At 43.9% G+C, this 16,771-nt stretch overlaps 1 protein-coding gene across 1 annotated transcript; it reads right to left on the bottom strand.

The window, feature by feature from the left end:
• Nucleotides 1–970: 970 nt before the first annotated feature.
• On the bottom strand, nt 971–13,237 carry LOC131293784 (uncharacterized). Its single transcript, XM_058321841.1, has 3 exons — nt 13,121–13,237; nt 1,517–6,107; nt 971–1,326 (listed from the first exon to the last, which is right to left on the bottom strand). Exons 1-3 carry the CDS (start codon nt 13,235–13,237, stop codon nt 971–973), a joined length of 5,064 nt encoding a protein of 1,687 aa, XP_058177824.1.
• Nucleotides 13,238–16,771: the final 3,534 nt, after the last annotated feature.

The raw sequence follows: 16,771 nt of genomic DNA on the forward strand, positions 1-16,771 counted from the left end.
TTTGTACGATTTTAAGTTCAATCTTGCCTTGTCACATTGGACGTTACTTTTTGATGTACCCATTTGTTGAGCCACACCGCGAATGGAACTTTCCTATTTTTGCTTGAATGCTTTTGCTCTTTCCCGGTTCAACTGTTGGTCGATAGGAAGGGGTTTTTGACCACTTTTCGGCGTATCCTCGAACCTGGACTCCTACCGAAACTTTTGGATGGCGGTTCGTACGGTTCCGATACTCACATCTACCGTTTTCGCCAATTTCCTTACCGACATGTTAGGAGTCGAACACCATTTGTGCAGAACGCTTTTTGAGCTTTTTGACGGAAATGCCTCGCATTTTAACAGAAACGGTTGAAAAAATAGTTTCGATGCATTATCTAGTAGGTTTGAATGTAAACAATCAAACATCTAAAGAATCAACTGTTTGGCGTAATCCGTTTTCCAGAAACATAATTTAGAAATCGTGCTTATACTTTCGGGGACACCCTTTATGTCAATCAAATACCTTAACGGACTTAGTTTTTTAATTACTGTAACGGGTGTTTGAATAATAACCCTACGTTGTGTTCTTTTTTGTTTAACGTGACCTAATTTTATTTTAACATATATTACTTAACTTAACGTGAAGCGACGAACGTCCGACCGACGCGGGAGTTGACGAAGAAGAGAGATTACAAAAAGATGGTTTCCCGCGTCGGCGTCTCTATCACACACACGCACATACATGTATCGACGATGGACAACTGAGCTACTGATAGAGCGATACGACAACTCGCTCTTATCAGCTAAGCTCTTAAACCTAACACATAAACGCATCCCCTGCCACGATCCACATTTGTCACAACATACTCCCGGCCTTGATCCCTATCAATAAATAAACAAACCGGTGTGTTCTACCTAACTTGCTCAAAGTGAAATTTGGTTTTGTGCGTTTATGCTGTGACTAACTGTGCGTTCGTTTTGCGTGTGCTTCCTAATCTGCGTTCGGCAGGATGCATATTTTCGTGATCGGCCGCTTGATCACTCCTTTTGCGGTTCTTAACGTAACTACACGTACGAGCCCATCCTTGCCCGGACAAACGTCGATAATGCGCGCAAGCGGCCAGCGTGTTGTGGGTAGTAGCTCGTCCACAAGGATGACCATCCGACCGGGTATGCATTCATCGTTCTTGTCTATCGATCTTGCCTCACGTAGCATCTCTTGCAGGTACTCCTTCCTCCAGTGGGTCCAAAACTTCTGCACGATCAACTGGAGTTTCTGCAGATGCCCCAACGGAGTGCACTTCAGTTGCTGATCGGTTGGATCAGGAATGGACGTGAGCTTTGCCCCTATTAAAATGAGAAGGTGTTAGTGCTGCCAAGTCATTGGGGTCATCCGACATCGGAAGCAATGGACGGGAGTTCATTGCTGCCTCGATCTGATCCAAAACCGTTATGTATCCTTCATACGATAACCTCGTGCTTCCAAGCTGCCTGAACAGATGACGTTTCGCGGTCTTGACGGCAGCCTCCCACAAACCTCCAAAGTGCGGTGCTCGTGGTGGAATCATATGCCAAGTGATTCCTTGCTCAGCACAAGCTGTCGAGATGTGGCTTTGCTCCTGCTCACTTTCAAAACGCTCGAATAGCTCCAGCAGCTCGTTCTTAGCACCCTCAAAATTCTTTCCGTTATCAGAGTGTAAGTGTTCCGGAACTCCTCTTCTGCACGTAAACCGGCGCAAAGCGGCGATGAATCCTTGCGTCGTTAGATCACCAACCAGCTCAAGGTGCACTGCCTTGGTTGCAAAACAGACGAAAACGCATATGTATGCCTTAAGAGCGGCCGCTCGCCGGTGCGCAGGTTTCAAATAGATTGGTCCGGCGTAGTCAATACCCGTTACCGCAAATGGACGACCAGGCGTAACTCTGCAGGCTGGCAATTGACCCATCTGCTGTTGAGCGGGAACCGGCTGCGAACGCGCACAGCGAAAGCAGCGCCTAACGACGGACTTTACGAGCATCCGTCCTTGCAACGGCCAGTACCGTTCTCTGATGCTGGATAGCAACAATCGTCCCCCACCATGAAGCAGAATTTGATGCTGATGCTCAGCCAGCAGTCTGGGGAACGGATGATCCTTGGGAAGCAGCGCTGGATGCTTTGATTGGAACGGAAGATTAGCAAAATTCAGTCGGCCACCCACGCGCAAAATTCCCTTCTCGTCGAGAAACGGGGTGAGTCTCCTCAACGCAGATTGCTTTTTCAGTTGCTTCCCCTTTTTTAGCTCGTTGATCTCCGCTGCGAATCCATCCTGCTGCGCCACCCGAATCAAACAATCATCAGCCTCAGCCAGCTCCTCAGCCGTAAGCACTTCAGGCAGTATGTCACTGCTATCAACCACGGTGATGTTTCCCCTCAAACGGTTGCGAGTTTTCCGTATAAATCGCAGACAATACGCCACTCTACTGATCAACCTCCTGTACTCGGACCAGCGCAAAAATATTTCGTTACAGTTGGCAGGTTCAAGTATCGTAAGAACGGTTGTGTTGCTCTCCAGTATATCATTTTCAATTATTTCAGCGGGTTTCGATATCGGCCAACTGCTGCGAGGAAGCGAGAGCCATGCCGGTCCCTCCCTCCATACTCTACTGTCCAAAAACTCCTTGACCGATAATCCTCGCGATACGATATCCGCCGGATTCTCCACACCAGCAATATGGTTCCAGACATGCCCATCAGTGAAATGTTGAATTTCGGACACCCGATTTGCGACATAAGTTTTCCATGCACTTGGAGTCGCCCTGATCCAGTGCAAACAAATGGATGAGTCCGACCAGAAAAATGATGCATCAACCTGGATGTCGATGGCTTTCTTTACACGGTGGTGCAGATGGGATGCAAGAACGCAAGCATTGAGTTCCAGGCGAGCCACGGATACCCGTTTAACTGGTGCCACTTTGCTTTTGGCCGATATTAAAGCAATTTGCACCTTCCCGGTGGCATCTTCACATCGGATGTAAGAACAGGCTCCGAAAGCAGCAATTGAAGCATCGGCAAAGGTGTGAACTTCGATATTCGTTGCCAACGGAAGGAAAGTGCAACGAGGTACTGCATAATGCTCAAGAGCCGGTAGCTCGGCCCAAAAACTCATCCATTTTTTGAGTATACCTTCCGGTAGTGGAACGTCCCATCCGCATGCTGACATCCACATCTCTTGCATGATAATTTTTGCACAAACTATCACCGGAGCGAGCATGCCCAGCGGATCGAATAATCTTGCGATATTAGACATCGCCATTCGCTTTGTAGACACCTCCTCATCGCTAGGTGCTTGGATAGGGCAATCAAAATGCAACGTGTCACTCTCCGGCTTCCATGACACTCCAAGTGCCTTCACAGTTTCATGCGAATCGAACTGCAGAGCCGATTTAGTTCCGAGTTGATCCTCCGCGAGCCCGCTCAATACTTCCAGCCGATTCGACGTCCACTTGCGCAAATCAAATCCACCCTTGGACAAAAGATCACTTAGCTCTGAGCGTAGCTTTGCTGCCTCCTCGATGGATTGTGCACCTCCAATAAAATCGTCGACGTAGAAGTTTCTTCGCAATGCATGATCTGCTAACGGATATGCACTGCCTTCATCATCTGCAAGTTGTTGTAACGTGCGAGTTGCGAGAAACGAAGATGGTGCAAGACCATAAGTGACCGTACATAACTCATACACCTGAACAGGATCCTGTGGCGAGAATCGAAAGAAGATCCGTACGAGTGGGCTATCTTCAGGATGTAGCTTCACCTGCCGATACATCTTCTCAATGTCTCCAACCAATGCCACTTCGTACGTACGGAATCTTAGCAGCAAATCCAACAGATCATCCTGCACCACAGGTCCTTTGCACAATGATTCATTCAAGGAGTATCCCGATGATGTTTTTGATGAACCGTCAAAGACAACGCGCAACTTTGTGGTTGTACTGGACTCCTTGAACACGGGATGATGTGGCAAGTAATATGCCGATGCTGGTTCCTTTTCACTATCACTAACCAGCCTCATGTGCCCGAGCTGAAGATATTCTTGCATGAATTTGTGATAATCAGCCTTCAGCGCACAGTTTTTCTCCAACCTTCTCTCCAGCAGTTCGAAGCGTCGTAGAGCGCTTTCCCGAGAACTGCCAAGCCTTGATTCGAAGTCAGGATGACGCGGTAGACGAACTATATAGCGACCGGCTTCATCCCTATCCGTTGTTGCTGCATACAACTGCTCGCAACGCCTTTCCTCCGGAGAATAGCCATCCTTCATCTGCAGCTGCTCTGCTTTCCAAAAACGCTCGATGCTCTCCTCCAGTGAAAGGACTGATGCACATACGGTGATGGTGGACGTAGTTTCCACGCTTGATGCTTCCACCGGACCTTTACCGGCAACCATCCATCCAAATACGCTCTCTACCAGATGAGGAAGATCGGGTCCCAAACGAATACGTGCTGCTCCCGGGAAGAATGAGAAATAGTGCTCGATGCCGATTACTAAGTCAATTGGTTGCGGCTTGTTGAATTCAGGATCGGCCAGTAGTATATGCTGCGGAATTTTCCAACCTTCCGTCGACACAAACTGAGTGGGCAGCTCCGCTGGAAACTTGGCTATTACAAGGAAGTTCATGCTGCGTTGGAAATCACTTCGATTCGAGCAGACTTTAACATTCAAACATTCTTTTATCGTTTCAGAAGCCTTGCTCACGCCTTGAATGCTTACGTTTGTTTTGGAGCCTTTGATACGCAATATGTTTGCCAGCCGTTGGCTAATGAGATTGGGCTGTGAACCACTGTCAATTAGCGCTCTTGCAGAATGCTCCATGCCAAAATTGTCGATTACTTTCACTATTGCGGTAAGCAAGAACACCTGATGCCGCTTTCCTGCTTCTGCGACCGCGCTACTCACTGCTATGCTGCTCGATGGGCCAGGCGGACTACTTGTCGCCTCTATATGCAGCAGCGTATGATGTCTTCTTTTGCAACGTCTGCACGTATGCTTGCTCATGCAACCACTTTGGACATGCCCCATCCGCAAACAGTTGTAACATAACTTCTTTTCGCTGACAAATTGACGTCGGTCAATTGGCGAAAGATTTATGAACACTGCACTCTCGTTAAGCGGATGATTTTTTGAACACCGTGGACATCTTTTAGCGGCCTCCATGACCGATGGATATGAAGCCAGATGCGCTGTTCCTGCTTTTGCTTTGGGCTTTTCTTCGGCTGAGTGGTTCATAGAAATTGATTCTAAAATACGCATACGTCGCTGTAGGAACTCAATCAAATTGCCGTATTTGTGGTCCTCTACCTTCGAAGCATAATCTTCCCATAGCTTCAAAGTGTCATCGGGTAGCTTGGTGCACAGCAAATACTCCAAAATGGTGCTCCATTCGTTAGTGGCTTCACCAAGCTGATGCACAATTTTGCGATGGCGATCGAATTCATCTACAAGCTTATGAAGAGACGCCGTTCCTTCTATGCGTACTTGCTTCATTTCGAACATAGCCTGCAGATGGCGTTTTTTCAACAGATATTCGTTCGAATATCGTTCCTTGATGGCTAACCACGCCATATCATAATTTGTTGCAGCCAGTGGTATCGACTCTATCAGCTTAGCGGCTTCACCCTTTAGAGACGCACGCAAATAGTGAAATTTTTGTATGTCGGGGAGCTCCTTGTTTTCGTGAATTAACGCCACATAGGTGTCACGAAACGCTAACCACTCCATTTCTTCTCCGTGGAACTCCGGCAGCTGAATAGTAGGCAGCCGTATATTAGTTAGTGCTGTGCCATTTCGTTGTTCAGCAGCGTGTTTCTTTTGCAGCACACCGAGCGTCGCTTGCACTACAAAAATCCGTTCTTGAAACTCGCGATTTTTCTTCCTTTCTGCTAACTCGCTAACTTCATCCTCTGCCAAGTCGATGAGCTTCTGCTGCACGCGATCATACTCCTTTGCCGTTTCTAATAAGCGGCTGATCCGTAGCTCGAGTTGGATTCCATCCCTTTGATCACTAAAATTATCGCAAAATATTTCTGCCGTTTCGATCTGCTCCTCCAGCGTCGTTCTCCTCGACAAAAGTCCTGGCCGATTTGCCATTTTACCCTGAACACGAAAAGACGCGCGAAACGTTGAACGATAAACGATTGACGAACAAACTACGATGGCCAATTGCGATGGCGTCTTTGATAACTTTTCCCGGGCTCCTTCTTGTCAGCGTCGGCGGATTCGGACACGAATTACGAACACGGATATTCTCACAAATAAGACGGGACGGAAAGGTCACTGGCGTTGCAAATGTTCACGAACGGTTCAACCTTGCGTGGTTGAACGCTTAACGCGGCAGCTAATTTTCCGTGCTGAATATCCTTTTGGCCCTTTTGGACGCGGGAAACGATAGAAATCCGAAAACCGTTTCTTCACACAAATAACAGTTAAAATCCTGGTCACGGCACCAATTTTATGTTTGAATAATAACCCTACGTTGTGTTCTTTTTTGTTTAACGTGACCTAATTTTATTTTAACATATATTACTTAACTTAACGTGAAGCGACGAACGTCCGACCGACGCGGGAGTTGACGAAGAAGAGAGATTACAAAAAGATGGTTTCCCGCGTCGGCGTCTCTATCACACACACGCACATACATGTATCGACGATGGACAACTGAGCTACTGATAGAGCGATACGACAACTCGCTCTTATCAGCTAAGCTCTTAAACCTAACACATAAACGCATCCCCTGCCACGATCCACATTTGTCACAACAACGGGTATCCAGCGCATTATTTCTTCAAAATAATTTTGATACCAAACGTTTTCTCCCCTGTTTAAATTCCCTACTAAGGGATTTCTGGAATATTGGCTCCTTATCTGTACTCTGGATTGGTACTCGATGCAACAGTTTTTCTTTTGTTTTAAATGGACTAACCGCTCGTAAAGCAGTATGAGGTGTACAATTAAAGATGAACGAGGACGTGCAACAGAAACCGATTGATTTTTCTTGTTAAACTTAACGACCGAACCTTTTTATTCAACATATATTTCTTTATGCGGCCTTTACAGTTCTCACTGCGCGTTCGGTCAGACCATTCGATTGCGGATGATACGGCGGTGTCTTAGCAACTTGTTTTTCTCTTGGGCCTTTAAAAAACTTACAAAGGACTCTGAAGCAAATGGTAGTTCATTATCCGTAACGATTTCCGTAAGTCCCATCAAAACACTAACAAGTAGCAGGTTTCATCTGACAAGTTGCGTCATCATTATAGAAATGGCAACAACGCATCATTGATGGCATGGCAACATTATCGTTCTACAAAGCTACATTCAATATCTAACATGTTTTGACGAGAATGACAAAGGACCAAAATCAAGGTTTGAGAGCTGTCAAATCGACCGCGAAGATAGAATTGTGGCCTTTATATACGCATCGAATTCTCTCTCTCGGATCTGATTGATTTCGCTAATGAGCTCCGAAAATATAGAATTTTGCAAAGGTGAATTTTTTTATGTTTCGGCTTCGCTTGAAGTGACGTTCTCTTGGCTATAAAATCGATTGATTTTTGAAATAACTGACTCTTTGAGCGTTCTGTATACTATTTCATCGCTTTTGAATGGGCTGTTTTTAATTTTAGGGTCTAAAAACATTGCTGCTTTGATTGCCTTTTTGTTGTTTGATCCTCTGAATCTCTCCTCTAGACCTTCAATCAGACCGTCAACCAACTTGTTTGAACATTCGTTATTGTTGTCGTAATAATTTTTATTGTTGCTTCATTGAAAGGGCTGAGAATCTTGATAGCTTGGTCGATCGCACTCCAATGTTGTGTTTGTAAATTATTATCAATTTTAAAATAATCTATGCATGCTCCTATATCTACTTTGTTTTTAAAAAATCGTGTAAGCATATCATATGTTGAAAACGCCAGGCAATGATCCTGCACGGTTTTCACGGAAGCCCGGAGTCGCAACTCCGACGAGGAAGCAAAGGGGTGAGACTAAGTTGGGACACCAGTCGATTGTAGCTAAAAAATTCCGGTTTTATTGAATAGAATGCGGAGCATATTGAACAAGGATATGCTCCGCTAGCGCTACTTAAATCTACCCTACTTACACAATTTTCCCTACTAAATACAGCTACCCTTGTAGCTACGGAATACGGAAGCAGCAGAGCCTGTGTGCGGAAGAAACACGCGGAGGGAAATACTATCTTACGGAAGTAAACTTAAGCCGAACTTACATACTAATGCGTGCGTGGGCGTGGCCACGCGCGCATCCTATCCTAATTGCCCTACCTATCTTCCTACCTGTCCTAGCTTCTTTGTGTTGCGCATTGCCCTAGTCCCTATCTATCCTACTCTATCTTATTGGCGCGGCCCTAATCCCTATCTATCCTATTCTATGCTTCCTTATCATTATAATCTATATCAACCTTATCCTAGCGACCTATATTTATCTTAGCCTAATAAAGCTTCCTGCGCAAGCTCCGCTAAGTTTACGTAGGAGCTTTCCGTCGGCCACATATGTTGAATTCCATCGAGTTGGATTGTCTTGCTTCAGTTTTAAAATGTCCAATTGAAATTTTTTTGAACTTGAAGTGCATTACTATTACCTTAACATCTTCCACTACTAATTTTAAACTTTTTTGAATATCATTTTGTACGACCAGGTTAAGGGAATGTGCAAAGCAAGAGAAGTGAGGAATTTTCAATAAAGATGAAGCGGATTTCATGTTAGAAGCATTAGCAGTAGTTATTGCTGTTATTTTATGTGAAATTTCAAAATTTAAATTTCCATTATTTTGGATAAATGTTTTGAGCCATACTGCAATATTGTTACCGGTGTGTTGGCCATTAAATTCTCCGCACTGTAGCATAAAGGACGAGAGATGAAAATCTTATGGTGTCTGTATAATGAGCGGTAAGAAACAGTTATCGTTATACCTCACGTAACCGCGTGACTACATTAGGCGTACCATACCAAAAAACTGGTGCGGCCCAGGTGGTAAAATCCGTTTTTTCTCTCTTTCTAGCGCACCATCGGCTCTGGTACGCTGTCACTCGACCGTACCAAGTTTTTGGTATGGTACGCCTAATGTGGTCACGCGGTAACATTTTGACAGCCAAGATGGCGGCTCAGCGCCGCATTTGAGCGATTGCGACGGTGAATTAAACTTCACCACTTTGGTGAAAGTGGTGAATGAAGGTGAATATAAAAATGAATATTGTCAACAGTTCCTTACGTCAAAAAAGGAACGTGTGAAAAAAAAAGTTGTTGTTTGTCGTGTTTGCTGCTGTGTTTTGTCGTGTTCTCTTCTGTGTCTCCCCCGGCCCTTGATTTATTGATAATCTGTGAAGGTAAGAGAAGAGAAGGAAATGTGTTAGATAGATACTTACGTGAACTGTGCCTCGAGCCGACGGTGTGTGAATTATTGCTGCTATGCGTCAGGCTGACTTGACTACGCTGCAATTTGAGCGCAATAAAGTGATACTAAACTACATTGCTTTGTTTTAGGAATGGATCATAATTACTCAAATTCATCACGGATACCAGCTCCTGTACGCCAGTCACCGTCATCCGTTCCAGTTTCCCAACAAAATAGATTGTCCCTTCGACAGTTACCTGTTCCGTTGAACTTCCGTTCAATTAACTCAATTACCTTCTTTACCCTATCGACCGATTTCTGTTTCTAATATTCCCACTACTCAACGACTAACTACTAATCCTGTTTCGAAATCCTCTTCTCTTCCTTCCTTGTCATATCCACCTTCTATTTCCATTCCTACTCCTACTCCTGTTAATTCCTCAGTTGAATCAAACTCTACAAGCTCCCATGAGGAACGTATGGAGAAGTTTATGTACGTTCTAACAAAAGCAACTAAAAATGTCCAAGGAACTGTAAACCATATTTTCGAAGCTGTATGCGAAAGGGAGGGATACTCCAGATTCCAGGATCAGGATGATTCCAGATACTAAACGTTTAATATACTGGTGCCTATTTTCGAATGGATAGGAAGAAATGGATGGAAGAGGGCCGAATCTATCTACACCACTTTCTATGTGCAGCAGATTGTTTTTATGTTCTTTCAACGAGAGTGAATATCAGGTACGCCGGAGATCGGAGTTGACTTTGCACTTTGCCAAGATAATTTATCATGGCGTGCCTGGTAGGCATGATCAACCGACAGATGAAATAAGTCGGATGAAACCCGACGTTTCTCGGAGAGCGCAGTGGCTGTCTGCGTACGCGCGTATAACAATTGTGCACATTGCTTGTCACATGACCTGTTACTAAACTCGATAACATATTTTTTCAAAAGTTGTCCCGCATACCCATGGTGTCTTGGATAGGCGCCTTGCCTGAATCCTCCATCAGTTCGTTGTGTTGCATGTGTCCCAGAAAATACAATGGTGCGTGCAACGCTGACGTATTGACCTACGACAGCACATTTCTGGCAACTGCTATAACCAGCATGTCCTACTAAACCTGTGAAAATATAATGAAAGAACAATTAAATACATGTAAAATGGTCTGCCGATAAGTTTTGTAGCCTACCTGTTATGAATGCTCTGGAGTGAGTGGAGAAGTTGTTCATCTCCGTGACCATGTGACGTAGAGTTTCCTCAACGTTCGTCGGCTTCGGCCTACCACAGAAAATAGTTGTTGTCATCACTGGTACTTTCGGCATATCATGGATATTAAATAATTTAAACCAAAACTCCATACTTGCCTTGTTGCCATGTTGCCATAAGTAAGTGTTGCATTTCTAAAAAAACAAAATAATAATAATTAGTTATTTACATCCTACGATATTTTTTACGTGGGGGTCCGCGACAGCCGAGCGGTAGGTTAGAAAATCGGCCCATGAGCGCCGGGGCTCACCACCTCGACGGCGTGGGTTCGAATCCCAATCGAGACCGGACCTTCCCCTGTACGAGAGGACTGACTATCCACGTACAACAGGGAAACAAGTCTCGTAAGCCCTTACGGGCAGGCATGACCAACAAGGTCGTTAAATGGTGTTTTGTTGGGTATTGTTGATGCTAACTATAATTTTTTATACGTAGACGTTGGCTGCCAGGGAAGAATTTCAGATGGTGGAGTTTTAGCTAATAGCTCAATATTTAACGATTTAGAAAACGATTCTTTAAATATCCCACCACCTGAAATTTTGAGGATTCCATATAGCATTCCTTTGCCTTATATGCTACTAGGCGACAAAGCTTTTTCCTTATCTAAGTATATGTTAACTCCTTTTGCAGGAGTTCCTGGCAGAAATTCTCCAGAAAGGATTTTCAACTTTCGACATAGCAGGGCAAGAAGAACCGTTGAAAACGCATTTGGTATTCTAAGTAGCGTTTTTCGTGTTCTCAGAAAACCTATGTTGTTAGAGCCAAACATTGCTGAAAAGATAGTGCTAGCGGCAGTCTATATGCATAACTATTCCCGGAAAAGAAACTCAAGAGATATTTACATGCCCGCCAGTTCCGTAGATCGTGAGGTTCATGGAGAAATTATTCACGGCTCTTGGCGCTCCGAAGAGCCTACTGCATCTATGCTACCCCTCGTGGGAATTGCGCGTAGATCAGCAACAGATCTACAAAGAGTACGTTCCCATTTGGCTTACGACTTCACGACAAATAATGTTTTAGCTTTTCAATATCAACAACAATAATTGAATAAATTAAAGAATGTAAACGTATTCAAAAATCATTAAATTATGTTGTTATTTGTTACTTTTTTGGCAAGCGCTTTTTATAGAATTACTCTAACTGTAATGTTGTAGAACTAATGGATCAAGAATTGTATGTGTCACAGTGTGTATGTTTTCTGTTTAATTATTTTTCGAATGTAGAACTAGCAGTTTTGTATACACTGACTAGACGAAATAGAACTAGCAGTTTTGTATACGACCAAAGGACTGGGTGCATTTTCACTAAATCGATTAATTTCATGCTAAGAGCCTGATCTTTTATTTCCTTAAACAGAATAAAACAGAATAAAAATAAAATTCACAGTCACATATTTTGGACAGCAACAATACTATACTGTTGTTTGTAACAAACAACTACGGCTCCAGCTCCACCAAAATATGCTTATTCAGGGCTTGCTTGGTTATAATTTAATCTGGCAAGAGCCAACAAATCATACTTACATTCATTTCGCACGGCGTTTGGTTATTTTCCATCTTTTCACTTAACACGATCGTTGCACATAAAACCGTACCCTTTTTGTAAACAAACGGAATATTCCAGATATCTGTCAAAAAGGTTCGCAGCAAAGGTTCGTGCTATCCACCAAAATCGGTGAACCTTTTCTGCTCGAAAAAGGTTCGCGAACTCTGCTCGATTCACTAACACATTCAAAAAAAGGTTCGCCGAGCGTCCAAATTCGAGCAGGGTTCGTCTCGTGTGACCGTACCTATTGTGATGTTTGAGAGTTTCGACTTCCTAAGCATATTAGCGTAAAGTTTGCCTTTTTGTTTTTTTGATAGCTTCTTCGACCTTGGTTCGTTCGTCCAGTAGGGGTCGCTCTCCGAAGGGAGGAGATCTTTAACCGGCCTACCGATTAGGAGTGCTAAAGGAACTTTCCCAGTTATAGAATTAGGTGTAATAATATATGCGTATTTGTATTCTTTGAAAGCTTTTCTTCAATCATTCTTTAGTACTTTTGCTATACGGAGGGTTCTTATCAATCCCTGATTTGCTCTTTCGACGAGGCCGTTCATCTACGGTCAATATGGTATGGAGTGTATCAAGCAGATGTTTTTTTTACACAGTAAGCCTTGAATTTTTCACTGGCAAATGGTAGGACCATCAATTGGAAACTTTCTTCAGCCCAAACTATGACCAAAGCTTCACTCTGGGTTTGCGGATAGACGCGCTTCTTTTTGTTCAACGCCGAATGATTCAACATCAACTCTTATAAAACGTCGTAGTGGGTCTGATAAAGTTGACAAGTTGGGTATGAAATGTCCGACATAATTTATCAAACCCAAGATGCTGCGAACTTCTTCTTTGGTGGGTGGTATTTTGAAGTAATTGATGGTTTCAATAGTTGTGTTCTATGGGATTATTCTATCGGCACTCACATTATATCCCAAAATGTCCGGATGATTTACCTTGACCTCACACTTGTCTTTATTGAGCGTGGCATTATTTTCTACTAGGTTTTTTAGGCCAGGTACCTGGCCCGTCAGCAGTCCCTTGCTCACCAACCGCCCTTTGGTAGGTTCCATGCTACCCCCGTTACAGTTTCTAGGTCTTTCTGCAGAAGGTATATTGTGTTGACAATTGCCGAACAGTAAGCGGGTTCAAATACAAATACGAATAACGGGATCAAAAATAACGAAATAACCTAACCCTCTCCCTGTTCGACCAGCGCCTGATCTTGGCATTTATCCCTTTAACTGAAGCCCCCATCGACATAAATGTAAAAGCACTGTAATATCGCAAAATGTTACCAAAAACCAAACGCGTCTATCAAACAGCTCGGTTAGTAGGAGGTTTTTCAAAGACAGATACTTGTTCCAAGTTACAGCATATTGTACCAGTTTCTGTGCCACACAGTGCATGTCTTGTGGTTGCGCCACTTTTTATGCTTAGCTTACATGAACCACAAAGCAACCTTTGCAAATGGTAAAGTGTTGTCTATGAGTCAGTGAACGGTCAAAATCTGCACACATTTGTTTTTTGGCCAGAGTGTGAAAAAAAGATTTGCAAAAATTAATTTTTTTTGCGTCTCGTGTAAACTAAGCATGATGCTTGGTCTACACGAAGCGCAAAGCAACCTTTGCAAACGGCAAAATGCTGTGAGTTAACGGTAAAATACTGTCAGATGGGCAGTCAACTTGTTGCAACGCAACAGGCTTTCTTTCCGCCGGCAGGAGAGATTAGACACGTTTTTCTTGAACACTTTTAACTTTATTTGAAAGCGAAGAAGGGTTAAAAAAATCAACGTCCGTTTTTTCCCTCTGCCCGAAACGAAAGACCAGTTTGTCATCTCCGGTGCATCTTTTATCGCTTTCGCATGCGTCACGCGACAACCTCGGCCCTTGACCCTTTAGCCGAGTTTCGGGATCGGGCGTTGCCCCATTCCCGATCAGCTGTGATCGCCGTTGTCCGCCCTCACTCATACGCCTACGCGCCACTGCACCGACTCTATGCGATCTATGGGAGCGATCCCGCAGCGCCCTCTTTATGTCATCATTAGAACTATTTCGATCGGACCGTTGCAATACGCAACACAACTGTTAAAGTCAGCGAAAATCTGTTTTTCGGTCGGCGAGTGAAAAATAGATTTGCAAAAATTTGCAAACCCGGTATAGAGTGCCGTTGGATGGAAAATAGTTGTTTGTGATGATGTACACTGGTTGTTGATAAGATTTCAGTGTACACACTATCTCTGTGATTTTTTTTATAGTTAAACAATTAAATCAACACTGAACGCGCTTTCATTTGGATCGGCTCACGGATAGCAACGTCTACACGAAGCGAAAAAAAGTGACAGAAAAACTGACATTTGCGCCTGTATGCTCAGAATTTTGCGCCTCGTGTAAGCTAAGCATAACACTCCTACTACGCATGATAATCCGTAGATGCGAATTGCGATGCGAATTGCGCATTGTTTCGGCCAATAGTAAGAATCCCCCAAAACAGGATTAAAACAATTCAGAGAAAGCGAGAGCACTGCATTGATTACTCGTTACCTGACCTTATAGAAAAACGAATAATGTCGGTGGACATCCTTCTCTCTCCATGCCATCCGTGCAGCATTCGCTGCATTATGTGGCCACTATTCCCCACATATCAGTTTCTCCTTTCTTTCGTTTGTAATGGAGAATTCCTTGTGTGTGACGATTCGCGAAAGGCGCAGTGTCGACTCGACGTTCGACACACTCTGCCGCTTGTTATCCCGCACCTTCTGTGTTTCGCGGAAGGAACGACGCCCCAAATGTTGCCTTGTTCGTTTCGCGGAAGGTAAAGCTACCTGCCCAAATAACAGTACTCTCGGATCGGTCGTCCGTATACTCTGCCGTGGATAGCGGTCCCCACTTCTCGCATTCTTCTTTTGTTTTCTTGTATTCGTAGATCCGCAAACACATGCATTGAGATTCGAGTATGAATCGGTTGGCTGCGTTATAAGCTAATCCTGTGTGCGAGCGTGGTTGTTCTCACTCCCTCTCAAATAATCGCTAAGTCAGCTCGGACATACCGTCTAATGCCGTTGGCTTTCTCTCTCGCTCTCTTTTCTCTCTTTTTTCTTTCCCTCTTTCTCTCTCTCCCTCTCTCTCTCTCTATCTCTCTCTCTCTCTCTCGCTCTCTCCATCTCACATCTACCACCTCCCACCTCTCATCTCTCATCCCCCACCACCAACCTCCCAACTCCCATCTTTCACTTCCCACCAATATACCTCCCACCTCAAACCACAAACCACATATCTCCCATCTCCCATCTCCCATCCCACATCAACAATCTCTCTTCTCTCCATCGTACTCTTTCTTACTTTACCTGCCACATCTCCCATCGCATTCACACTGTTTCTCCTTCTCTCTCTCTCTCTCTCTCTCTCTCTCTCTCTCTTGCTATCTGGCTATATCTATCCCTATCCCTATGCCTCGCTTTGTCATACTTTCCATTTTTGGCTCTCTTTTTCCCGCTGTGTCTGCCTCTATCTTTACTGTATGTCGCTTTCTTTCTCTCTCACTTTCTCATTCTACCTCTCTCTATTTATTTCTGTCACTCTTACACACACCAACAGCACAAAATTAATAGAATATAATTAGAATACAAATAGAAGGGTCAGTTTTGCTTGGCAGGCGCATTTTTCTGATTTTGAATTAGTAGCGACATCGAATCAGACTTCGATCGAATCAGGGTTATTTTTCGCGCGCGTGTTTGTTGGGCCATGGTCGAACCTCGGAAGGAAAATTATTATATAAGATTGTTTGATAAAGACTTTTTGTCTCTATGTAGTTGGACAGGCAGGGGCTTTCCCGACCCAAAAATTCCGTTACGTGTTAACTTTATTTAAATTTGTTGGAGGAAACAGTTTTATTGAATTATCCGATGAATACATAAAAAAAAATCTTTCTCAATAAATTTTACCACAGCACAGGTCGCAGTATGGCACAAGGCTTGCGTACGACAGAGAAACGGGAACGGACGGAATAGCTTTTTTCGTTAGTAGTATTTATATCGTTTTATTATTAGATTTAGAATTATATTATATTAGAAAGGTAGCATTAGAATTTATATGAACTAACTTCAAGTATGCAGCAGCGGTGTGAAATAAAATGTTGAGCCCTGGTCCACTGTAACAGCAGCGAGTTTACATTTTACATCTCCTAATGGAACTGTTGTATTGCTAGTACGCATGTCACCGTGCAATTCCCGAGGATTGTCAAACCAACAACGGTTGCATGCAGGAAATTACCGTGAGTGAAATCCTTCATGCAATTGAAAAATCGAAACCTCGGAAGTCACCTGGTCCTGATGGAATCCCAATAGAGTTTTATCTACGGACATTTGAGGTCATTTGGAAAGAACTAGTATTAGTTCTCAACGAAGCCCTCAATGGCCATATTCCGGAGAGTTTCGTTAATGGGGTCATTGTCCTCGGAAGAAAGAAGGGTGATGGGTGCACGTTATCCTCCTACCGCCCGATCTCTCTCCTTAATACGGATTACAAACTCCTCTCGAGGATATTGAGGATTCGGCTTGGAAGAATTATGGATAAGTGGCAGGTGATATCACCGGCGCAGAAATGCAG

The sequence above is a fragment of the Anopheles ziemanni genome, chromosome 2 (genome assembly GCF_943734765.1).
Source record: "Anopheles ziemanni chromosome 2, idAnoZiCoDA_A2_x.2, whole genome shotgun sequence".
Lineage (NCBI taxonomy): Eukaryota > Metazoa > Arthropoda > Insecta > Diptera > Culicidae > Anopheles > Anopheles ziemanni.